The sequence below is a fragment of the Quercus suber genome, unplaced genomic scaffold (assembly GCF_002906115.3).
Source record: "Quercus suber isolate HL8 unplaced genomic scaffold, Cork oak 2.0 scaffold_770, whole genome shotgun sequence".
In the NCBI taxonomy this organism is placed as follows: Eukaryota; Viridiplantae; Streptophyta; class Magnoliopsida; order Fagales; family Fagaceae; genus Quercus; species Quercus suber.
Window position 1 is genome coordinate 50034 of NW_027070206.1, and position 23945 is coordinate 73978.

A 23945-nucleotide genomic window follows, 5' to 3' on the forward strand; every position below is an offset into this window, starting at 1 on the left:
TTCCATAAAATCGAGTTATAGGCAATTTTTTTAATTTTTTTACCTATAAATCGAGTTAAAAAACGCCACTATAGGGCCTAAATCGATTTTGAGAAACTCGATTTTCAAAAGAGGAGCATTTTCCTATTTAGTTTAGAAAAGAGGGCATAATGCTGCTTTTTTTGCTCAAATGGGGCATTTCTCAATTTTGTCCGTAGTAATTGAGTATGCGAAGTATTTGTGAAATTTGAAACTCTTTAGGCTTGACCTTTGTTCGGTGCTAGCAATTTCATGTCAACTTCTTGTTTTACCCCATTTACATACAATGGCATTTCACACCATCAGAGGCCGCTGCCTAACTTGAATATGTCTGATGTTAATGCTGGTTTTGGGTTCAAACAACATCAACTATGGTGATAATCCTACTACTGATCTGTTAGTGATTTCTTCCATTGGGGTTTTCTTCTTTGATGAGGGATGATTCAGAGTGATTTTGCAACTGTCTGAATCAATATTATGTTAAAACTAATGCAAGAAAAAAAATAAGATACAAAAGTTTATTGAAATGGATACGATAAGCCAAAAAATGACATTCTATATTAGAATTAAGCAAATGTAAATTTTCAAATCAAGTCATCTATCCACAAAATAAAATGGATATTTTGCTCTCATAAGTTTTGTGTCGGAGTAAGCAATAATGACTCATGTAATTCTCAATAGACCAATTGCTCATGCAAATGCTTAACAACACAAAAACTTGACTAAAAATATTAATAATAACAATCAGAGCCTCAAGTATTAACATTTTTTTTGAGGACTCTAGTATTAACTTAAACAACTCAAAATCAGAACTAAATATAGCAAACAATCAATTCAGTTAATTAAATTTAATAATAAAATTAATTCAACCAAAATTCAATTTTTGAAAATTGATCAAACATCATAAAATATTTTATTTTATTTTTAACAATAATTGAAACCATAACTTAAAATTTTGTATAATTTGGATATAATTAAAAGAAGAGGTAGGGCCTTAGCAAACAAAGCTTTTGGATTCTATTTGAGAAGTTGGTCATGGTGTTTGTCTTACGAACGATCCTAGGCAAAGTGGATTTAGAGTTTGCGTGAGAGAGAGAGAGATACGTAGCTATCTTCTCCACCAGGTTCTGCTATAGGACGTGTCTCATGTGCCTCTCTGGACAATTTGGATGGGATGAGAAAGGTTGGTTCCTTTTAAGCAGTGGACCCATAACTTTTTCCGGCCACAAAAGTTATGGAAAAAGTTGTATGATTTTTTGTGGTACTCTAATTATGTAATATATTATAAGTTTATTAAAAAAATTTATATACTACTTTTATATTTATGTGTTTTAATAAGTATTACTATTTCTTCAAAAAAAAAAATAGTCAAATAATGTTAGAAATACAAAAAATTTTACAAACTGTTGATATAGTAAATGATTATTGGTAAATGAAAAAGTGATATTAATGATGGGTCTAAATGAACCTAATAAGAGGTTAGCCATATCAAATTTTTGTAAAAATATTATAAAATAATTTGTGACTATAACTTTACTCTTAATAGTCACTGTCTATCTCTCTCTTTTAATGCCTCTTTCGTTGGTCTCCACAATTTTAGCGTGTAGTAAATTCCTGTGCACCAAAATAAAAGAAAATTTAGGACAATTGGAACTCAATTTTATAATCTAATTGATTGAGTTTTCTTTAAGCTTTGGTTTTAAATATATACTAGCATGTAACTCATGCATACGCCTAGATGCATTTAAAAATAAACACATTTTTTTATCATAAAAATATACATAGTAGGTTGAATTATTAGAAAAAATAAACATAATTAGATGCATATTATAATTCCTAACTAAGTTCAATACTACTTATGATTATTTTTATTCTAATTTTTAATAAAATAGAAAGTGTGGTGATTTTTGTCGAGTAGATATTTGATTGGTTAATATTTCATTAATATTGGGCTCTTAATATTTTGCACTCATTAATTCACTTGGCACAAAGATTAAAAAACTTTAGTGGTCGCATGACACAATGTTAGCCCACAATTGAAATTGAAATCTAATTTTGCACCAAATATATAGATATATATATATATATATAAGTAAATCTGAGAGAAAATCTAGTTAAATTCTATAATTGAAATCCAATTTTGCGCCATGTGTCCTAAATTATTTATTTTTAGAGAGAGTTTTATATCTTAACTTTAGAGTCAAATGTGTGACCATATCATAAATTATCAATATTGCAAACTATATCTTTTCAACAGTTTAGTTAAATAAAATTTTTCTTGGACTTTTTATTTTTATTTGTAAGGACCTAATATATTATTAAGAGAATCAAAATTTAAGAACAAAATTTAGCTACAAACTTAGTTGTAGTCACTCTCACTAAATAAATTAATATTGTTACATATTTTGAAAATGTAATCGATGAATTGCATGCTCTCTATGTTCTTAAAAAATGTCAAAATTTCATGTCAATCAGATGTTATTTACCATTCGATCTATAAAATTATTTTTTAAGTATAATTTTAGACTATAAAAACTCAAAATTTAAATATTGATTGACGACATAGTTATTGATCTTTTATCTTCTTAAAATTTTGCATGTATGGAAGACTTAAGAAGAAAATGTAATTAAATGGTGGATTTATTAAAATTTATATTCAATAATATATATATATATATTGAATAGAGTTGTAGCCTTAGTCTACAACTAAACTTATCCAAAATTTAATTATGTTGGGCCTAAAAAATATTTAGGGTGGTTACAAAGTTTTTTTAAGTATAAAAAAATCTTAAATTTTTAAAATTTATACATAATAATTGTTTTTTTTTCCAGGTCAAGGGCAGCTCTATGTATATTCAATTTACAAAATACATTGCATTAATATTCAATGCATATATATATATATATATATATGTATGTATGTATGTATGTATGTATACTTTATTAGAAAATAATTAGATCATTTTAAGAAAAGTTTGAGACTAACAATAATAAGTCTCATATACTATATATTTTCATTTTTCACTTAACCAAAAAACAAATTATAAAATTTTTCCGCGTAACGCTCAAGTTTGTGACTAATTATAGTAGTTTGTAAGCCCTTGTAGATCTAGTAGGTTAATTATTTCAGTACAAGCTAGTGGAAAAAGATTTTTAAGGGTAATTTAGCAAATTAAATGGAGAAAGGGCAAAAATGAGAATTAACTTTTATGATTGTGACTTACATGTGATTGTTAAGTTAACTGCCCCTAAGAATATGGGGTAAATTTTTGATGCAATCATGCAATGGAGTGGTAATATTATAAATATTCCTTTAGGAAAAAAAAAAGGAAGTAAAATTATAAATATTCATAATTTGAGATGCAAAGTGGTATCTTATAATATAGGGTGAATTTGTGCAAGAATTGTAAATATCGACAAACAAACTTTGCCTAAACTGCTTTTAATATTTGGTAGAAAAATGGTGCTTTTATCACACATGAGCCTCCCGCTCGGTCATAACTATTAATTCCATGTTATTTGATTGTGAATAGCAAATTGCGACAAAATATTTTGTGGCTAGCTAGCCTCCCAAGTTTCCTGGCAAAAGACGTTTTCTTTGTTATTGACTTGTCATTTGTTTTCCTCTAATTGTTATTTTCTTCTTTCTTGATCAAAGTAACATCCCCATCATTTTCAATAATAAAGGAATGTAATTACAATATTTGAATATTGAACTATGTAATTTTGATATTTGAATTACTTGATTTTGATTTTGATTTTGATTTTGATTTTCATTAATAGTATGCTACAATGTTTGAATATTTCACTCGCGACTTGGCCTGAGTCGTGAATGACTCGTGAAATCTAGCTTGTCAAAGGCTCTTCAAATTCTAGCATGTGCTTCTCACGTGGCTTGTTTCACGAGTTGGCATTTGCAACCTAGTCGTGAAATCCTCATTTTCACAAAATCTTCACCAAACTTTCACACACAACCCTTACATTAAATCCCACAAAAATGCAGAGAAATGATTGAACATAATTACAATCAAATTTGACACGAAATTAAAGCCAATAAAAATTATAGTTGTAAATCACAACTTACAAAACTCTTGATTATAAATTATCATTTGTTTTTTTTTTTCAAAATAAAAAATACAAATAATTAAAAAAATTAATGCTAATAATGCATTGTTAACAACTTCTTATATTGATATTTCAATTTTTAAAAATCTTTGAACAAAAAATTTCGACCTCCCTAAGTTTGAATTCTGGTTCCATCCCTGAACTTTGGTCACTTGATTCTCACCAAAAAAAAAAAAAAAAAAACCTTTGGTTACTTGCCACACGAGTCTCGCATGCCCCTGCCGCAGTTAGTAAAGAGCCCATTCATTTTGCCGGCTCAGCTCCCCAATAGAAATTGCCACGTTACCAGTAATACATCAAATTCAAAGAAATGTCAAAAGTGGATTATAAATATTAGGTATATTAGCCTCATCATACGCATGTAGACTTTTTAATTTTTTTTAAATGTAAATAATTTCTATTCGTCCTAATTTGGGGTAATAAGATTGCCAGTGAGGTTTCTATTATTTCAAATCACCGAAATAGCAAGAAATGCAATGAGATCCAGCACAAAAATTTAACACACCCTCAAATTATAACTTAATAAAATGTTGAGCTTAATTAATGTCAAACACAAATAAAACCTAACCATAAGAGAGGATATGATTTTTGTATTAATTTATGTCAGAGATAAATGATACCTAATCAAATGTCAAGCTTAATTAATGTCAAAGGCAAAATATAACCTAACTAACAACAAGAGTGTATATAACTTTTGTATACAAATCTTACCTTATGAAAATTATAGTTAGAGAGACTTCAACATTTGAAGGTGTTAGGTAATTTAACTGGTGATATTTTCATATATATATATATTGTATAAAAAAAGGTTTCATTAAGAAGAAGAAGAAGAAGAAGAAGAAAGAAAATGAAAAGACGACCACCAACTATGTATTTGATAGGCCTAATTAATGTAGTGACCAAAAAGGTCAAGAGGCGCAGCCACATGGAGGGGCATGGGTGCAATGAGGTGAGGGTTTGCAATATATGGAATCGCATATTGCCTAGGTGTGGTAAAGGAGAAGTTTTTATATGTGGGTTGAATATCCAAAATATTAACAACGTTCTTTCCCTTACTTGGTGCTATAGAAAAACAAATCCATAAAAGGTATAAGTCCCAAAGAGGACAATATTGTTAATAAAAATTAAGGCGTTACATATTGTATCAAACTATCAATTCCTTGCTTGATGCTTGGAAGAAATAAAGTCGTGAGGAGTATAAGTCCTATGTGAATAATATTTGAAATTAAACCTAAGAGTTTTGTTTGTTATTATTGTAACCTTCTTTTGATTTTTGATTTTTTATTTTTTTTATGGCAGTTATATCGACAAGTTATCAAAATCTCTAGATGTGGAATACAAGCATTATGGAATTGACGTGCAATGTCAGGTACCACATTCTCAATTTCTCATGACCTTTTTTTTTTTTTTTTTAATTTATTTTTTGAGTGAATGAAAAAAAATGAAGTGTTTAACAATCCATAAAAAAGAGTTTTAAGGAGTCCTTAAAGTTGAAAATAGTTTTAAGGTTAAAGTTACTTTTTTTTTAAAAAAAAATTCAATTTACAATTCATACTTTATAAATTTAGAATTTTATAATACTAGTAAGTGTAATTAATTTGCCAAATACTCAAAACACTAAAAACCTTTTCAATTAAATTTTATATCGCAATAACTTTAATGAATGGTCCTATATCGTAAGAATTCTATAAAGTAGGATCATAGGATTGCAATTCCATGCTGATCCTACCCTCATGAAATATTCTACATTGATCTTAATGGAAAAAAAAAAAAAAATTAATTTATTTTTTGAGTGAATGAAAAAAAATGAAGTGTTTAACAATCCATAAAAAAGAGTTTTAAGGAGTCCTTAAAGTTGAAAATAGTTTTAAGGTTAAAGTTACTTTTTTTTTAAAAAAAAATTCAATTTACAATTCATACTTTATAAATTTAGAATTTTATAATACTAGTAAGTGTAATTAATTTGCCAAATACTCAAAACACTAAAAACCTTTTCAATTAAATTTTATATCGCAATAACTTTAATGAATGGTCCTATATCGTAAGAATTCTATAAAGTAGGATCATAGGATTGCAATTCCATGCTGATCCTACCCTCATGAAATATTCTACATTGATCTTAATGGTTTTTTTTTTTTTTTTGGATAGGATAGTAGGATTTTAAGATTATAAGATCTAGGATCAAGATTTTGACAACCATGGTTTGCATAATTCTAGTTACTATTATTTTCAATTCATTTTTTACTAGACCTTAGTCGTGTGTTGTGTGGGTGTGTGTTGAGTCCCACATCGAGTAAATATTGAGTTAATATGAGTTTTCTTAACAACTACAAAGAGACTGAACTATGACTTGTTCTTCTTGCTTTTCATTTTTTGTAAATATTACATAAAATTAGCATTTCAAAATTTCAAATGGCAGGTGAGGCCGTTGGGAAATCACAAGCAAAAATTGAGCCTCAAAAAGATGACTATAGAGAAGATCATGCCTACTGTTTTTGTTTTTTTTTTAATCTTTTTAGCTATAGCACCATATAGGGCTGCTGTTTGTCATGGTAATTCATTTGACATGTCTAATTAAGGAAGGGTCATTGACTCATTGGCTCAGGTACCATTATATGTTGCAACAAAAATGGTGTCCAAAGTGGCTGCAATTGAGAGATCATCGTTGTTTATACCATTGGCAGACGATTATGCAGGAGCTGCCGTTCGCCAAATTGGGTATGAAGCAAGGTGCACGCCCTACTGGGCTCACTCACTACAATGGTGCTTTGCTTGCTTGCTTCCAGAGGCTCTTCTTGATTCTTGGCGTCTTTCTATTGGTATTCAGAGGAGGGGACAAGTCACTGCATGAAGGAATTTTCTGTCTTACTTTGTCAATGGCGTTGAACAATTATATGCAATTTCTTTTTCTTTGAAGAATATGCAAAAATATTATTGAAGTTTGTAGATGTTACAGATCGAAATATAGCATAATTACAAATAACGATGACTGTAATATATAGATTAATATCAAAATGAAAATTAAATTAATAACAATTTTTACTAATAGAAATCATTTCTAACAATGATCATGCAAATGAAGTGACAAGGGCACATGTTAAATGTGTCATTGTTTTACGCATCGTCAAAAGAGCACGTATTATCATTTTCTGTATTCACCATTTTTAAGAATTCAACTTTTATAATATATATAAACCAAAATCTAACCCCAAACCTAAATTAAAAACAATCCAACCAAAATACCAAAACCTAGAACTAAAGGAAAAAGAGAACCTTACCGATAGCAGCCATTTGATCTCTCTATCTTCGCCTTATGGGATTTCTGTCTAGCAGTTTTGGTTGTCTGACGGTGGTGATAAGCTAGTGACATCTCTCTGGACTCACGGAATATGGAAACTCTGTTGTTGTTGTTGTTGTTGTTGTATTTTTTTTTTTTTTTTTTTTCGATATGACTTAGTTTATTCCTATTGTTGGTATGTTTGTGTTTTTTTATAGTGAAATGGTTTAAAACCAAATCGTATACCATTTTGTTTAAAGTTTAAACCGCGTGTTTAATGGTATAGGTTTTTTATTGGGAGAAAATTGTGGGTTTGATTTCTCCAATTATATATAGTATATGATATAGTGGATGATATTATAATAGATTTTCCCATTAAAAAAATATATAATAAATTTGGGTATAAAATCTTAGCTTCGAACGACCTTGAAATGGCCTTGAAATTCTTTCCAAAGTTGTTGGCCTGAATTTTATTTTTTTAATTTTGTTCTGTCATTATTTTCCTTTTCTCTTTGTGGTTGGTAGTTGTTAACAAATAGCACTTGTGGTCTACATAGAAACACAACTTAGTTTTTCGAAGAAACCAATGTTTTGAGTTTTCGTCCTTACAGACATTACGACAAAGCTATACCACAATCGTAACACATCTTAATTTGAACAATATCATGGATCTCTATCGATTATTACAGATAATGGCTGTGAATTCTTCAGTATTTTATGCCCCAGATTCCATCAATGGGCCCAAACCCAAGGGCAGAGTTTGGATTTTTATATTGGACTAGAAGGGCTGCGAGAGGCAGAGTATGTGCAAGTACTCCTTAGATTAGTAAACACAATTTGTAACTGGCCAGATAATTGTTGTTTCAAAATCATACAATTTTAGTAACCCAAAAAAAGCAAATCACATAATAAAAATGAATTATGTATTTCCTAGATATTTTGCCTTTTTTTTTTTTTTTTTAATAGGAAAAGTTAGAACTAGATTAGATCACTTTGGGTAGAGGAAAATCCATTTCTAATCAAATTATTTGTGACTCAAAATGTTTTGTAACTATCTTCTTCTTAATAAAGTTACTAATATTTATAACTTTGGAATGTCGTATAAGTGAGTGAATTCTTACCTTACTTCATTACCATAATTTGTCATCCAAAATTCCAAAAACTCAACCATCAATATTCATTCTAGATATTTATACTGATGAAAGTGAAATCAACAAAGTGACACTATAAAGATGATTTGAAGTTTTGATTTTTTGAACCCATTCCTTTTAATTAGAAAAATTGAACAATATTATTTTTGCTTATATGAATATAAGAAAATAAATTATCAATTTACATTGTACTATCAATATAAGATTTACATTGTAGAATAAACAAACATGTACAATCTTTTACACTTTTTGCAATGTAAATTTTATATTGATAGTACAATAAAAACCAATAATTGTCCTAAATATAATAGAATTTAAAATTAAATTCGAACCAGAATCTCTTATTTGGTCAATAAAAAATTAACTCAAGGCCATCTTACCAAGTCATAAGATTAAAATAAAAACACACAATTTGGCACCCTTCTGTAAAAATGAAAAGGGGAGTAAGTCTACTAGACACACTTGCACCTATAGCACGCAATACCTGTGACTTTTGTGACTTCACTTCAAAACTGTGACTTGAAATTCCAGTTTTCCTATGTTTTTGGAGAGAGAGTGTACCATGTATACATTAAAGTTTTTTTTTTTTTTTTGAGAAACATATACATTAAAGTTAGGGGTGGCAAAATTTGACATGACCCGCGAACCCGACACGACTAACCTGTTTATAAACAGGTCATGGGTTGAGGCTAAATGGGTTCGGGTCATATTCGGGTCGACACGGCTGACCCGTTTAATAAACGGGTCATGTTCGTGTTTAACATGTGAACCCGTTTGACCCGTTTAGGTAATAAAGGTATTAAATTTTGTTATTATTGCTTAATTTTTATTGTTGTAATTATATGTTTATTATTATATTTATGGTTATAATTGTATTTTAATTTTAGATATATAGAAATTAATAATAGATTATTTAGATCATGTATGACCTATTAATCAAACAGGTTATTAGTATTAATTTTTACATGACTTATTAATTAAACAGGTTAAACGTGTCGGGTTGGGTCAACCTGTTTAATAAACAAGTCGGGTTAGGGTTGAGGATTCTTGACACGTTTACTAAACAGGTCGGGTTCGGGTCAACCCATATAGCAGAGTATTTATGGCTCGACACGACACGAACTCGACCCGCGAACACGAATTGACACCCCTAATTAAAGTTTAAACGCATTAAACTCTCATTCATGCTAGCGACACATGTTTTGGAGAGAGAGAGTGTGTACTATGTATGCATTGAACGCATTAAATTCATAGTAATGTTTGCCGCACATAAAATGACGTATATGATGGTGGATTCATATGAGAACACTTCTAGCACTTGTAACATGTCATATATAAATCTTTAATGCGATAGTCACTTTATAAGTATAAATATTTATGGAGTGTAGAGGTAACAGCCGGGTTCAAGTTTTCAGAAAAGAGATTCACACGCATATAATCTTAGATTAGGTTTATCTTAAAAAAAAAAAAACTTGTACTGTACAAATTATGGCAAAAATTGTGTTTTTCTAGCATTGCTCTTACGCTACATTTTCCCAACATAAGATGGTGCCCACCTAGTCCAGCAAAAAACAGTGGCAGCACCACGTTCTCTCATGTGCGTCGTTGTTTGATTGTTTAATTACGGTGGTTTTCCGCTCATCTACTTCACCCAACTATTTCCTCTCTCTCTGACTCTGTTGCCTGCATAAATTGAATGCCTCTTGGTCTGCTAACTGTCCTATCTTAATTCCTATATATCCAACCATCTGTTAGCATTGAACACGACCCATTTGGTCTTTACTCTCTCAAACCCGTCCTGCCCTTCTAAATCAACCCCCAGCTAACCTTGTCAATCTCAAACCTACTCTCTCTCTTTCTCCTTACAAAACCCCATTTGGGCCATTTCTCAAATCCAAACCAAACCCAAAACAAAACACACACACACACACTCTGTTCCAATCATGCATACCTGTGTTCTAGACAAGCTCAAGACTCAACCTTTCTGGGTTCCAGTGCTTTTCACTTTAGGTTCTCTCTCGGCTCTAAAACTTTCTCTCACTTTCCTCAACTGGGTCTACGTCAATTTTCTCAGACCACCCAAAAATCTCAAAAAGCACTACGGCTCATGGGCACTCGTAACTGGACCCACTGATGGTATCGGCAAAGGTTTCGCCTTTCAATTGGCTCGGGCGGGGCTTAATCTTGTCTTGGTGGGTCGGAATCCAGAGAAGCTCAATGATGTCTCGGATTCGATTCAAGCCAAGTACGGCAAAACCCAGATCAAGAATGTTGTTGTGGATTTCTCTGGTGATTTGTCTGAGGGGATTAAGAGGATTAGTGAAGCTATTGAAGGTTTAGATGTTGGGGTTTTGGTCAACAACGTTGGGGTATCGTACCCTTATGCCAGGTTTTTTCATGAAGTGGACGAGGAGCTTTTGAAGAATTTGATTCAAATCAATGTTGTTGGTACTACTAAGGTTACTCAGGCTGTTTTGCCTGGGATGCTCAAGAGGAAGAGAGGTGCAATTGTCAACATTGGCTCTGGAGCTGCCATTGTGATTCCTTCCGATCCTCTTTATGCTGTTTATGCAGCCACTAAAGCGTAAGCATAGTCTTGCAGCAAGTTCTTTCTTTCTTTGTCGAATTTGAGATAACTTGAAAAATTTTGGTTCATTTTAGTTTTATCAGCTGAAAGGAGGTTACTTGTGTTTTTGATCAGGTATATTGATCAATTCTCGAGGTGTCTCTATGTTGAATACAAGAAAAGTGGAATCGATGTTCAGTGTCAGGTATTGAGCTTATGTCTTAGATAATCTTGTTTTGTTTTGGTTAAGTTTTATTTATGTTCAAATGATTAGTTAATATCATTTTTCTTAGAATCCCATTTCCTTCTATTTTTGTACATTTCTTAGATTTCTTTTGGTGATACAATAGTTGACTTGAGAAGGACAACATATGATGGAAGTTTGAAATTTATATTTGTGCCATTAATATTGAACAAAAACTACTTCACACTTTAAGCCTTGTCCTTGTTGAGGGTATTGTAGAAGAAGCCAACTTTTGGTGGGCTTTTGAAGCCAAATTAATAGCCTATTCAACTTGAAGCTGTTTGACCTTCAAATGGGATTGTCAGCCACCTAAGAAAATTTAGTGTATATGGCAGCCCTATGTCCCATGCTAGAGGCAAGTGGCTGTGATTGGTGAATTATATTAGTGTGGCCTATTGTCATCTAACATAAAGTTTTTATTGCAATGAGGAAACTCAATCTATTCACAACCTAATTTGCTTCGTCGAATATTAGGTAAAGTTATCTTTTCTTGTTTATCCATTTCAGATTGACGGTTTATGTTGTAGACAACGTTGCTTGTCTTATTTTGCTTATTAGACTCATTAGGTAAAGATTGTCTTTCATTGATTTCCTTTTCATATTAATTTATCCTTTTAAATGTGGCATGAAGGATTAATAGATTGTTTAGCTTAGCTATGGACTGTGGGGAAACAGAAGAAAAAGAATGCCTATGTAGACATAAAAATGTAATCTCTTTATTTTTTTTTAGGACAATGATAGATAGGCTATAGATTAAGGGGTGGGCCTTTATCAAATATCTTTTATTATTTTTAGACAGTAACAAGAGGCCGGGCTTTGGTGGGATGGCAAGCGCCTCCACCAAAAAGCAATAGGTCATGGGTTTGAGTCCTGGAATCAGCCGCTCCAAAAATAAAATTGGGGGTAAGGTTGTCTATCAATCATCTCTCCCAGGCCTTGCAAAAGTGCGAGTTTTTGTTACTGGCCTACTGGGTTTGACACCACCCCCTAAAAGGCTTGGGCTGTCAAAGGCAAATGCAAAGATTTAAGCATTAATAGCAGTCAATTTCATGCAAAAAAATCTAGAAGGTAGGACCGAATCCAAGCCATCCCTCCCAGCCCCTTCATTTTGATTATAGGTTAAAACTCTATCTACTGAATCTACTGATCATAATAACAATTTACAATATTCTATGCAAATCATATTTTGTCCTTCAATAGGTCATGAATTTTACATGACACCTTCTATGTGGTCAGACTTTGGACATTCCATGCCCGCGCCGCGAACCACCCCCCCCCCCCCAACCTTTTCCCAGTTCAAGTTTGTTTTTAAGTTGGACTGCTCATTCTGTGTTGGTATCATGAGGACTTTCTTTTATATGCTTAAATATGGGATGTTGGATGAGTGGATAATGCAGTTCAAAATTGGGTTCATTTATGATGAGTTCGAGGCAGCTTCAAATAAGTGCAAGATAAGGAAATATCAATGGGATGGTTATATTCAGTGACCAATTGATGTCACCTGTAATTAGGAATGATGGACTGCTAAACAAAAGATCAAATAGAAGTAACTCTAGAGGACATTAGTTTAGGCAATGAAAAAATGGGTAAGTAATGATATGGTCTCATATATGGAGTGAAGCAATTTGCTTAGTGAAATGCAAAGCTTTGCATAGTTAAGATATATGTTTTTTTTTTTAAATATTGTTAAGTGACATACACATTGATGGGTCTTGAACCCATGCTATTACCTTCCATCCCATTATTGTGGGAGGAGGAAATGTCATTTGAACTAAGCAGATAGATGCTTTTCTTTGTGTGACTATTTTATTTCAAAAGCATTTAGCTTATAGACATGCAAAAAAGACTGTTGTGAACTTTTGTTCGCTTATCACCCTTTGTATTGCCTTGTTTTATGTTCTCTGATCAATCCTCTGGATGCAGGTTCCACTATATGTGGCAACGAAGATGGCATCAATCAAGAGGTCATCCTTCCTTGTTCCATCAACAGATGGATACGCCCGAGCAGCTTTGCGTCACATAGGCTACGAGCCTCGTTGCACACCTTACTGGCCACACACTCTCCTCTGGGCTTTGGCCTACTCCTTGCCAGAGTTTGTTGTCGATGCATGGCGGCTGAGGTTTTGCCTTGGTATTCGAAAGAGGGGCCAACTCAAGGACACAAGGAAGAAGGAATAAGCCAGCATCTTGCTCTATCTTTTATCAGGGATGGCTTCTTAGTCAAGTACATTGGTGGATTAAAATTTAGAATGCTAATTGTATGGTTGGAGTTCACCTTGCAATTTCATTAGCATTATGAGAGTTTGGTTTCCTGATAGACTGTTCTTCATTTTTTCTCGTCTCTTAAAGTTTGATTTTACGAATGTTATAAATGTGGTGCCCAGAGGGTGGTTTTATTTTCCTCCAATTTATTTTTTCATGTCAACCCTTGGTACTGGTTTGGCGCTACACTTAATGGGTTAGTTGAATATGTTGGCAGAGTTGCTGACTAAAGATTTTTCATGACGATTTCGTTCACGCAAAAGAAGTAAATCAATGAGAAATTATAAGATCCACATGGTGGACAAGTGACGTGGTCCACTATTTTACTAAAAAACTTTCACCTGTTTAAAATTGTTAGTTATAAAATTTTTTTAAACAGAAATTAATTACTGACTCAACAATTTTAAACAAATGAAAATTTTTTAGTGAAATGGTGGACCACATTATTTGTCTATCAGAGGACTCTATAATTTCTCCACATCAAGCACCTGTTGCACTCATGTTTTTAAGCTATCCAAAAGTAAAGATGCGGTTGCAACTCGCAACAACTTCTGCCCCTGCACTAATGATAAAAACAAGCAACCTAACACACAAATATGACCAACTCAAAAAGTCATGTGAAAAAATGCAGTTTTTATTCTGGCATGGTTTTACTGGTTTGGATTGGAGTACCGCATCATCTATGTTTTTTTTTTAGGTGGATTGACAATGCCGTTAAGAAGAGGATTTACCAAAGATTTTATACAAACATAACTGATAACATAAACTCACAATTATTTGGACCCATCCTTATAGCGTAATAATATGTTTCTGGAGCAGGATTTCATTTGTATCTGCTAGAATTATGCTTCTTCTTTTTTTCCTTTTTTTTTTTTTTTTTTTTTTTTAAATTTTTTATACAAAATAGAAATTTTACTCTAACCTTATCTAAGTGTATATGTATATGAACTGTGAAACTCCTTCCTGAAGACTTATAGAGTGACCATCGTACTAAGGGTGTGCAGTGGTACTGAAACTATTCTTAAAATGTAGTTAATGCCCAATTTTTCTAGAGGGTCACACTAAGCAAAACCCATTCATTTTGGGCCTACTATATTTATTTTTAGCTTTTTTATTTTCTCACATGGCCTAAGTTCATGTAATAGTAATGGAGACATTAAAGGAGTGTGGTATGAAGGGTAAAGAGTTGGCCTATTTTGGCCATATCCATAGGCCCAGGAGATAAATTTTGCTAAGCAAGCTTGTAACACTTGCAAAATCCATAAGCAAGCCTCGTGCAAACCACAAATACAAGAGAAACACAAAATTGATCTGCTACATTTGCCATAAATCTAGGACTAATAGTCTCCACCATGAAAAAGCAATTTGTCTTCATTTAATATTGATTGGCCAAATCCCTTAAATTTAGTAGATTCTTTGGGGTATGTTCCCCTTAAAATAGTCCATAAAAATTGGTTTAGTCAAGCGATTATCTTAAATTGTCATAAAAAGCAAGTAATTGTAATATCCAAATAAGATCAAACTCTAAGGTAGCCATTCTTTTAAGAATCCAGAAACCAACAAACTCAAATCTTTATGTAAAGTTGGACATCATATACCATTTAGTTCAATTATAAAGCTTAGCTCCAAGAGTTACACTTCGGAGATGAAGTAATAGATCCCAAATTATGCTTTTCTATGGGTGTGGTAGCATAAATAAGCCCTCTCTCTCTCTCTCTCTCTCTCTCTCTCTCTCTCTCTCTCTCTCTCTCTCTCTCTCTCTCTCTCTCTCTCTCTCTCTCTCTCTCTCTCTCGTTGTATTATTTTCATATAAAGTTTAAGAGTAATAACTTGGATGATCTCTCATTTTGTGGGTTGGTATCTTTGAGCATTTTCTTCACTATACATCATTAGCCTCTATTCTTTATAAGAGTGAGTAGTAGACTTGACTCATTCCATCTTGAACCAGGGTTGGTAAGTCCAAGCCCACTTGAACCCGTCATTCAAAAAACCTTCCTAACAAATGTCTTATGTTTTATTAAAAATTTAAAACCGAAGGGGAATTTGCATTTTTGTTTATGTTTCTATTTTTTGAATGGCATAAATGATTTCAAGTTATAAGAACAAGGAAAATCTAGATTAATTACTGTTAATTGAAAGCTTATCAAGCTCATATCCTGCATAATAAAGAGGGCAACCTTTTTCACTGTTTAAACTCTAATGCCATTATACACAATACTCATCATTGTCATCAATATGAAATTTCCCATACAAAACCAAACAACTTTATCAACTAAATTAACTCTGATCCACAAATCACATGTTATTAAGCTCAAAACAATGCCCTCAATGATATATTATTATATTTGTACACTTCAGAAATTAGCATACAAGGCTACTTTTCACTTTTTTTTTTTTTTTCTTTTCTCCTTAACAACAATAAGTCTAATTACATAACAAATTTTATAAAATTTGACACAATTGTGTAGGTAACCAGTTGTAATGATCATACAATAAAAATGATGTAAGTGATGGTCTTAAATAAAAGTAATGTTATACTAAATTACTAATTAAAATTTGCCATCTCAACAAGTTGTAAAACACTAAAATTTGTTTGGTCCATCGCATTATTGTTTACTTAGTGTATGTTTGAGAAGGGTTAAGTTGCAGTTTGCATAATTTATCCATTGTTTGTAAATCTCACGTGGGTCTTGCAAGAAAGAAGCTTATTTTTACCACTGTTAGGTACTATTTTCGAGCCCTACTTTATAATTTTTTCTCACTTAGGGTCCACCTTTTTTTTTTTTTTTTTTTTTGCTATAGCAATTTCAGAAAAAAAAATCAACTTATTTTATTTAACTTTATTTTTATCTAAGGAAATTTTAAGTTTTTTCTTACTTCATCCCTTTGGGTCTAGTGTTTACAAAAACAAGTTGAGCCCATCATCAAGGGAACTAAAAACACTTAACAATGGGCTTTCCTTCCTAGACCCAAGCGAAGAGAAACACTAGAATATGTATGTACTATTCTCAAAGCGGTGCGCGCAGTGCGCTTCTGTCCCTTTGAAATACCAAAAACCCAAAACAAAAACATAAACCTTGTGGAACTTCCAGACTTCTTCTACTACATATATATACACGTATATGCCGCCATACAACAATAACCTGTGTGTCCACTTTCACCCTCATCAGCTCAACCTCTAAAACTACTCAGTGCCTCATTTCATGGCGAAACCGGATTCTGGGTCCGGTTCCGATTCTAATAAAGCCTCTCAAAATGTTGTGTTTGTAGACACCAGCCTCGACACCCACTTGGCCTTGTTTGTTTCAGATTCCGACACCGTTTCCGACCTCAAAAGTAATCTCTTTTTCCATCACCTGAAACTTTATTTTTTCTTTTTTCTTTCTGGGTTTTGTGCTTTTGTTTTAATGAGAGGTTCTTCTTGGTTGGTTTGCATTTTGGAGTGTTTGTTTGCAAAATGAATTTTTTTGGACCAAACAGTGTATATAAGCATGTTAAATTAGATTACTTATACTGTTTTATAGCTAATGCTTGGAAAGTTTAAGTATTTTGATCAATTGCTATTGCCCAATTTATGGGTTTTTTTTTGGTGTGTGTGTAAAATAATTTGAGAATAATTCATGAATAAGTCTTGAGTTTTGAACTGAGAAATTCAGGAAGACATTTGTTGAGCTACATATGTTGAATATGCTGTATGATTGATTGCACTTTTTGCCTAGGCCTTTTGACGTTGGAATGCTATAACTAGGTGAGATTGAGCTGTTTCTTCAATTTATAGAATGGTTCTAGTTAAACCTTTGTTAGTTCTGGATCCTTGACATTGTTTAGTGCTAAGAAAGATGTCAATTATGCATTGAATCTATGCATTGAAGGAGTGATATTCACATCAATTTGAGGCGAACAAAAGTTCAACAGAATTCAATTATAGTGATTAGCTATTTTGAGGGTTAGTCCTCCCATAAGAATGGGGTTGTCGGGTAAGGTGTTGGGCTCAGTGCTCTCTAAGTTCCCGTGTAACTTACAAATATAAAAAGGAGGGAGGGAGAGAGGAATCTCTCTAGGGAACATTGCGAAAAAAAAAAAAAAAAACTGAGATCAAGGGATGAATTAGAAATTCAAGGGTTTTTGAAGCCCACTTCCAATGACTCAATGAGACAAATTTATATTATATTATCTTTTGTTAACTAGCAATATGCCTATGCAGTTTATGTGTTAATTAATAAAATGAATGTATACTTAAAAAAGGGATAAAATAAACAATATCTTATATTGATTTACATTTCTAAATGTGAGTTTGCATCAAGATGGATAACACTTTTGATATGACGAAAAGAAAAACATGATTTTGTATAATTATAATTTTTAGTAGTTAAATTTCAAATAAAATAAAGTAATCAGTAATCCAGATATTTAGAACTGTTTTTTATAAGTTCCTAATTATTTGGACTTATAAAAAAAGAAGAAGAATTATATAGAACCTTTGCTGATGAAGTTCCAGTTGAAGTAAGATGGCTGATAACTTCAATGTTGAATTTTGTTGATGGAGTTCAATAGGAGAAATATGGTTGTAAATTTTTTTTTTTTTAAATAAAAAATTTAACCAATCAATGCTTATAAATAACTGATTCTTAAGTTTTGGGGCTAAAGCTTTGTTATTTCTGTTGTTGTTTTAATCAAATCTTAAAAAACAAAAAGAAAAGCAAAAGAAAGAGAAAAGAGGAAAAAACAACTGTCTCATTGTGAAAGGATTGCTTGTAATATCTACATTGAGTCACGTGGAATAAACACAATGTATAAGACTCAACCTTTATTATATCATGGAACATATGATATCTTATCATTTTAAGTAATTTGGTGATGTATAGATGTGCACCTTATGGTTCTTCACCATTATGATCTATGCAACTCCTAGATTAATGCCAGGGAAAATGAAAATTCTAATTTCCCACCAACTAGTCCTTAAAATGTCTCTACTAATTAAGCAGTTATGCTTTTTCAGTTTCTATTCCTAATGACCTTTCCATGTTGTCAACTTGCAGAGAAAATTCTTTATGAGCACCCACTGTGCTTTCCTAACACTGGGAAGATACAAATTCATGCTCTAAAGGTATGCTGCTTGAACATATAGAAAAAACTTTTTGCCATCTTGCTTTTTGAATATATTTCATTCAGTTGACAGAGTCTTTTAAACTTGGCAGGTAAAGCGCAAAGGATACTTTTACCACTTATCAGATTCCATGTTTGTAAAAAGTGCTTTTGATGGAATCAAGAAGAATTGGTTTCTTTGTGTTGATGCCTCTCATTCAATGGAGCATGGTGAAAATCAACAGTCCCATATTCCTGGTTCTAACAACATATTAGCCTGTTTTGGCACCAATAAAAGTACTTCATTTGATAGGATTGATCTTCCTCATGATGGTTCTCTCAAAAGGCCATCCAATATTAATGGTTCGCCACTGCTGCTGGTTGGGAGCAGCCAGAATGTGAAAGAGAATGTTCCTATAGCTGACCAGTATGGTTCAAGTGATTTTGGTGTAGAAGTTTTAAAAGAAAAAAATGCTTCAGTTCATGGATTTGGCAAAGATGCGTCACAACAAGATATTGCACTCCCAGAATACTCTTTAGATAATGCAGGTAGAGAAGTTTCATTTGATATGAGGATGGGAAACAAAAGTATTCCTGATGAACCTTGCAGGAGTTCGTCTTCTAATATTAGTAAGAGGTCAGTTTCTACAATAGAGAGGAAGCTTTATCTGAGCAAGGAAACTGAAGTTACAGAAAAACATGGTAATGGCATGATTGAAAATTTTAATAATGACATGGATGTGCAAGGCAACAAGTCATTGGAAGAAGCTGCACAATCTAGGTCTCATAAAAAGAGAAAGCGTAACATTGAAAAGAAAATTGGAGATGAAGATTCTTTGAAGGAAAAGAGAGTTTTGTCTTGTGATTCTACTAAAGAGATCTCCAAGGCAAATACCATCTTAGGCAGTATATCTTCTGAACCAGTGGAGGATGCCCATTTGTTAGAAACTGGTTCAAGCAGTGGGAAGCATAAGAAGAGAAGAAAGAAAACTTCAAATACTCTCAATCAGGTAGTTTCTGCAGTTCCTTCTTCTGGAAAAGATGTTAGACAAGAGAACTCTCAGGTCATGGTGGGACTTAATCACAAGGATTCAGGTGGAGAACCTGGTGCAGCATCTGTTCCTGGACAAGATGTCCAGCTTGCAACTGTAACAGCTTCTGAACTCTCTGGAATTTCTTTCAAGGAAAAGCAGGGTGATTCTGTTCATGAAATGGGGGAAAATAATGAATTACCCTCTTCACTAGCAGACAAACAGAAGACAAATGTGACTGTAGACAGTTTAGCCACTGAACCTTTGGAAAATGTACATTTGCTGGAAACTGATTCAAGCAGGGTAAAGAGGAAGAGGAAAAAGAAATCTGATTCCCTTAATCACGTAGTCACTGCTGTTCCTTCTGCCAAAGATACTAAGGAAGAAAGTTCTAGGGTAACTTTGGAAATTTACCAGAAGGATTCAATTAAAGACCGGGATGCAACATGTGTAACTGAAGAGTGTGTTCAGGATGCAATGACTTCTGGACTTTGTGAAATCTCTGAGAAGGAGAAGGAGAAGCAGTATGACTTTGCAGTGCGGGAACATGACAAAGTACCCTCTTCACTAGGTGATTCCCATCCGTTTTATTCATATGTGATTTAATATAATCTTACTTTTGTTTAATTTTAGTTCAAGTTTGTGGAAGACGTCAGTTTAATTTGTACAACACTTGTGAAAAATTGGCATGTCAGAAATTATATTTTAAATTATAAAAGAAAACACCTCTATTAACCTCAAAAAATGTGCATTGTTATAAGGGTGCTGTCATTAATGGCAAGAAACTCATACATATTTATTGTTTTTATGATACTTTCAATTTTCTATATTTATGTTTTTAATACATGCAAACCCTGCATATGTATATACATATATAACCGCATTACCTGTGCTACATCTCTCATACTTGCCATGTCTGCACCCCCTGCCTTTGCTGATACATGACACTTGTGTTGGTTTTCAGAAATCATAGCATCTTTTTGCTGATTACTGCTCCCTGTATATGTTTATTGAGATAAATTCACTAAGATATCTAGATACATAGCCACGTCCCTAATGCTACATTTTTCATAAATACCACATCCAACATCCCTTTTCCTTTGATGATACATGACACTCATGTTGGTTTCCAGAAGTCATAGCATCTTTTGCTGATTATACTGCCTGTTCTTTTGTAGATCTTGCCATGTGTGACCTTGATGCTGGCAATGTGAAAAGCAAAAGTGATGCATCTGAAGGAGCTGCTGCTCTTGGAGTAGGGAGAAATACAAAAGACAGTTGTGTTGTTGACTTTGAAGGCCATCCCTCTGTCATCAAAGAGCTGAATAATCTCCCTAAGCTTTCCAGGCCTGAGAATAGCATCCTTAATGACAATGCCAATATTGAAACTGATCAGACTAATAGAGTTGAAGAAAAAAGAGAATCATCACATGACAGAGATCCTAAAGGGATGCTGTCAGAAATGGACAAACCATCTAGTTGGGGTGAAACAGACAAGAATGCTAAAGAAGTGAATGTCACTTCTAAATTGTCAGATGGAACTGGAATTGTTGAGCATAGTAAATCTGGTAAGAAAAAAAGGAAGAAGAGAAAAGTTGAGGATTCAGTTGGAGGGACACCAATTAAATTACGTACAGAGCTTGTTAAAGGTTCTGAACATGAAATATCTTCAGCAGAGCCTGATGAAGCTGTAAATGGTGATAATTCCACTAACAACACTAAGAAAGAAGAAAGAAATTTCTCTCAATCTCAGGAGAAGGAAGTATCAAAAATAAAAACATTAAGTACGTCCCTTTTGGCTTCTGGTGGGGAAACTGGTGATGTCAATGGAGATGACATGGAATCCTTAAAGCAAATCAGCAACACTCAAGCAGATGCAGAGAAGGATGAGAAAATGAGTAAGAAATCTAAAAAGAAACAAAATGCTACTGCAAAGAACCTCCTGGATTTACAAACAAAAGATCAAGATGTTGTCCATAAGGATCCAAAACCTTCAGCTGATGATCAAATGGAAGTGCGAACTTCTGATGGGGAAACTGGTGATGTCAATGGAGATGAGGTGGAACATTTAAAGCAAATCAGCAAAACTCAAGCAAATGCAGAGAATGTGGATGAGAAAATGAGTAAGAAATCTAAGAAGAAAAAAAAGGCTACTTCAAAGATCCTCCTGGATTTGAAAACAAAAGACCAAGATGCTGGTGATAAGGATCCAACACCTTCAGCTGATAATCAAATGGAGGTGCACGCTTCTGGCGGGGAAACTGGTGATGTCAATGGAGATGACATGGACTCCTCAAAGCAAATCAGCAAAACTCAAGCAAATGCAGAGAATATGGATAAGAAAATGAGTAAGAAATCTAAGAAGAAACAAAGTGCTACTGCAGAGAACCTCCTGGATTTTCAAACAAAAGATCAAGAAGTTGGTCATAAGGATCTAACACATTCAGCTGATAATCAAAGGGAGGTGCAAGCTTCATCCAAATCGACAAAGAAAACTAAGTCAGCAAAAACAAGTACCAAGAATAAATTAAATGAATCAAATTCGAAGCACGAGAAAGATTCAGGGTTGAAATCGATTCTCTTCATGCTCAAATGAATTGTGTGACTGACAAGTCTTCTCAAGTTCCATTACATACAACTGAAGGCAATTCTAAGGGAAGGCCAGTTGAAGATGAACAGTCTGAGCAAGTTCTTCCTTTTGACGAGAAGGTTCAAAAAGCTTCTAGAAGTGACTCTGGAACNATTGTAATCTTATATTAATGTAATCTCAATACAATAATACAACCTTAATGTTGTATCATTGTAATGTGCATCACATCGAAGACACATCATAACGAACCAAACATCCCTGACTGTATTTTATATATATATATATAATATTTTACCAGATAAAATGTCTCTTACTTTAAGTTTTAATGTCATCCACAAGTTGCAGTATCTCTTATTTTTTTTTCTTTTAGTATTAACTGGATGGCAATTTCCTTAAGGATCTATAACATGAATCATGAATGGCATCGTCTTCATTTTCTCTGTTACTTTCTGTCTAACAACTTTGGTCTGAGCTTATTGGAGCTAATTTTTCTATACTGCCTTAGGATCTAATGACTCGAAAAGAAATAACAGTGGTGGAAGAAGCATCATGAAATCATGGTAAGCTCTCTCTCTCTCTCTCTCTCTCTCTCTCTCTCCTCGTGTGTGTGTGTTTTTGTGGGGGTGGGGGGGGGGGGGTGGTTTTGGGGGGAGTGGGGGAGGGGGTTTAAAACTTAGATACAATTCCTTGTGTGCACTACATAAGGTTTTCCAATCAATTCAAACACATAGCCGTATTGAATTTAATTGTCATTGAAAAGATAATGCTGATTGTCTTTTATTAGTCATTGCAACTATGTGCTTGAATTTAATTAAGGAACTAATATGCTGCACCTAAGAAACTGTACGGAAATTGTTCCATGTGTATATTTACTGTCAGCTAGCTTTTTTGACATTTAGAATTTGCCAATTTAAAGGCTACATCCTCATAAACATTATTTCTTTGTTATGTATATTTTGCACCCATCATTATCTCAAAAATCTTTAATATATTTGTGATCCGTGGAGCAGCTCTTCAGTTGCAAAGGGTATGGACCTCGGTACAATCCTTAGAAGTTCGCGCAGCTACGAGAATGCTAAACTAACAGCATCGCAGTCACAACTGGAAGACACTGAAAGCCAGCCTGTTGATTTTGTTCCGGACAGTCTGGCTGACCCATAATTGTTCTCTTTGTTTGATTGTTATTTTTGTTGTGTCCAGAAGCAAAAATTTTGGCCCTTATTCACTGTAGGCTGCGAGAAACAGAGGCATTAAGCATATCTGCCGGTTTTTTGTTTAATAATCAATTTCAAAAATTTTGAGTTTGTGTTCAGTGATTGGATTTTGACTAAGAATTTTGACTGATAATATGATACAATACATAATGGAAAGAATTGAAAATTTGAAAGGATTGACTTTATTTTCTTGTTCTTCATCATCTCTTTTCCCAACAATAACTATTTTTCTATTCATTGCATGTCATTCAATTTAAGCCAATAAGAGAATTTAGCATGCCCACATTGAAACAAAAGCTATATAAACCCCATCCAAATGTCATCACTCATCACACAGGCATTCTCTCCAAGTTCATTTTCCATGAACTAAATGAAGCCACAT

General features: G+C 33.1%; 2 protein-coding genes and 1 long non-coding RNA gene across 3 annotated transcripts; 2 read left to right on the forward strand and 1 right to left on the reverse strand.

Moving 5' to 3' along the window:
- Window positions 1-6477: 6477 nt before the first annotated feature.
- On the reverse strand, window positions 6478-7851 carry LOC136064815 (uncharacterized). The gene is made up of 2 exons (XR_010626462.1): window positions 7422-7851; window positions 6478-6986 (listed from the first exon to the last, which is right to left on the reverse strand). It is a non-coding gene; the product is annotated as an uncharacterized LOC136064815 (long non-coding RNA).
- Window positions 7852-10342: 2491 nt separating this feature from the next.
- LOC112015908 (very-long-chain 3-oxoacyl-CoA reductase 1) lies at window positions 10343-13788 on the forward strand. Its single transcript, XM_065767081.1, has 3 exons — window positions 10343-11155; window positions 11273-11342; window positions 13305-13788. Exons 1-3 carry the CDS (start codon window positions 10515-10517, stop codon window positions 13557-13559), a joined length of 966 nt encoding a protein of 321 aa, XP_065623153.1. The 5' UTR covers window positions 10343-10514; the 3' UTR covers window positions 13560-13788.
- A 2897-nt stretch (window positions 13789-16685) lies between these two features.
- On the forward strand, window positions 16686-22494 carry LOC136064816 (WEB family protein At5g16730, chloroplastic-like). The gene is made up of 4 exons (XM_065767074.1): window positions 16686-16979; window positions 18683-18750; window positions 18842-20330; window positions 20938-22494. Exons 1-4 carry the CDS (start codon window positions 16847-16849, stop codon window positions 22353-22355), a joined length of 3108 nt encoding a protein of 1035 aa, XP_065623146.1. The 5' UTR covers window positions 16686-16846; the 3' UTR covers window positions 22356-22494.
- The last annotated feature ends 1451 nt before the right edge of the window (window positions 22495-23945 follow it).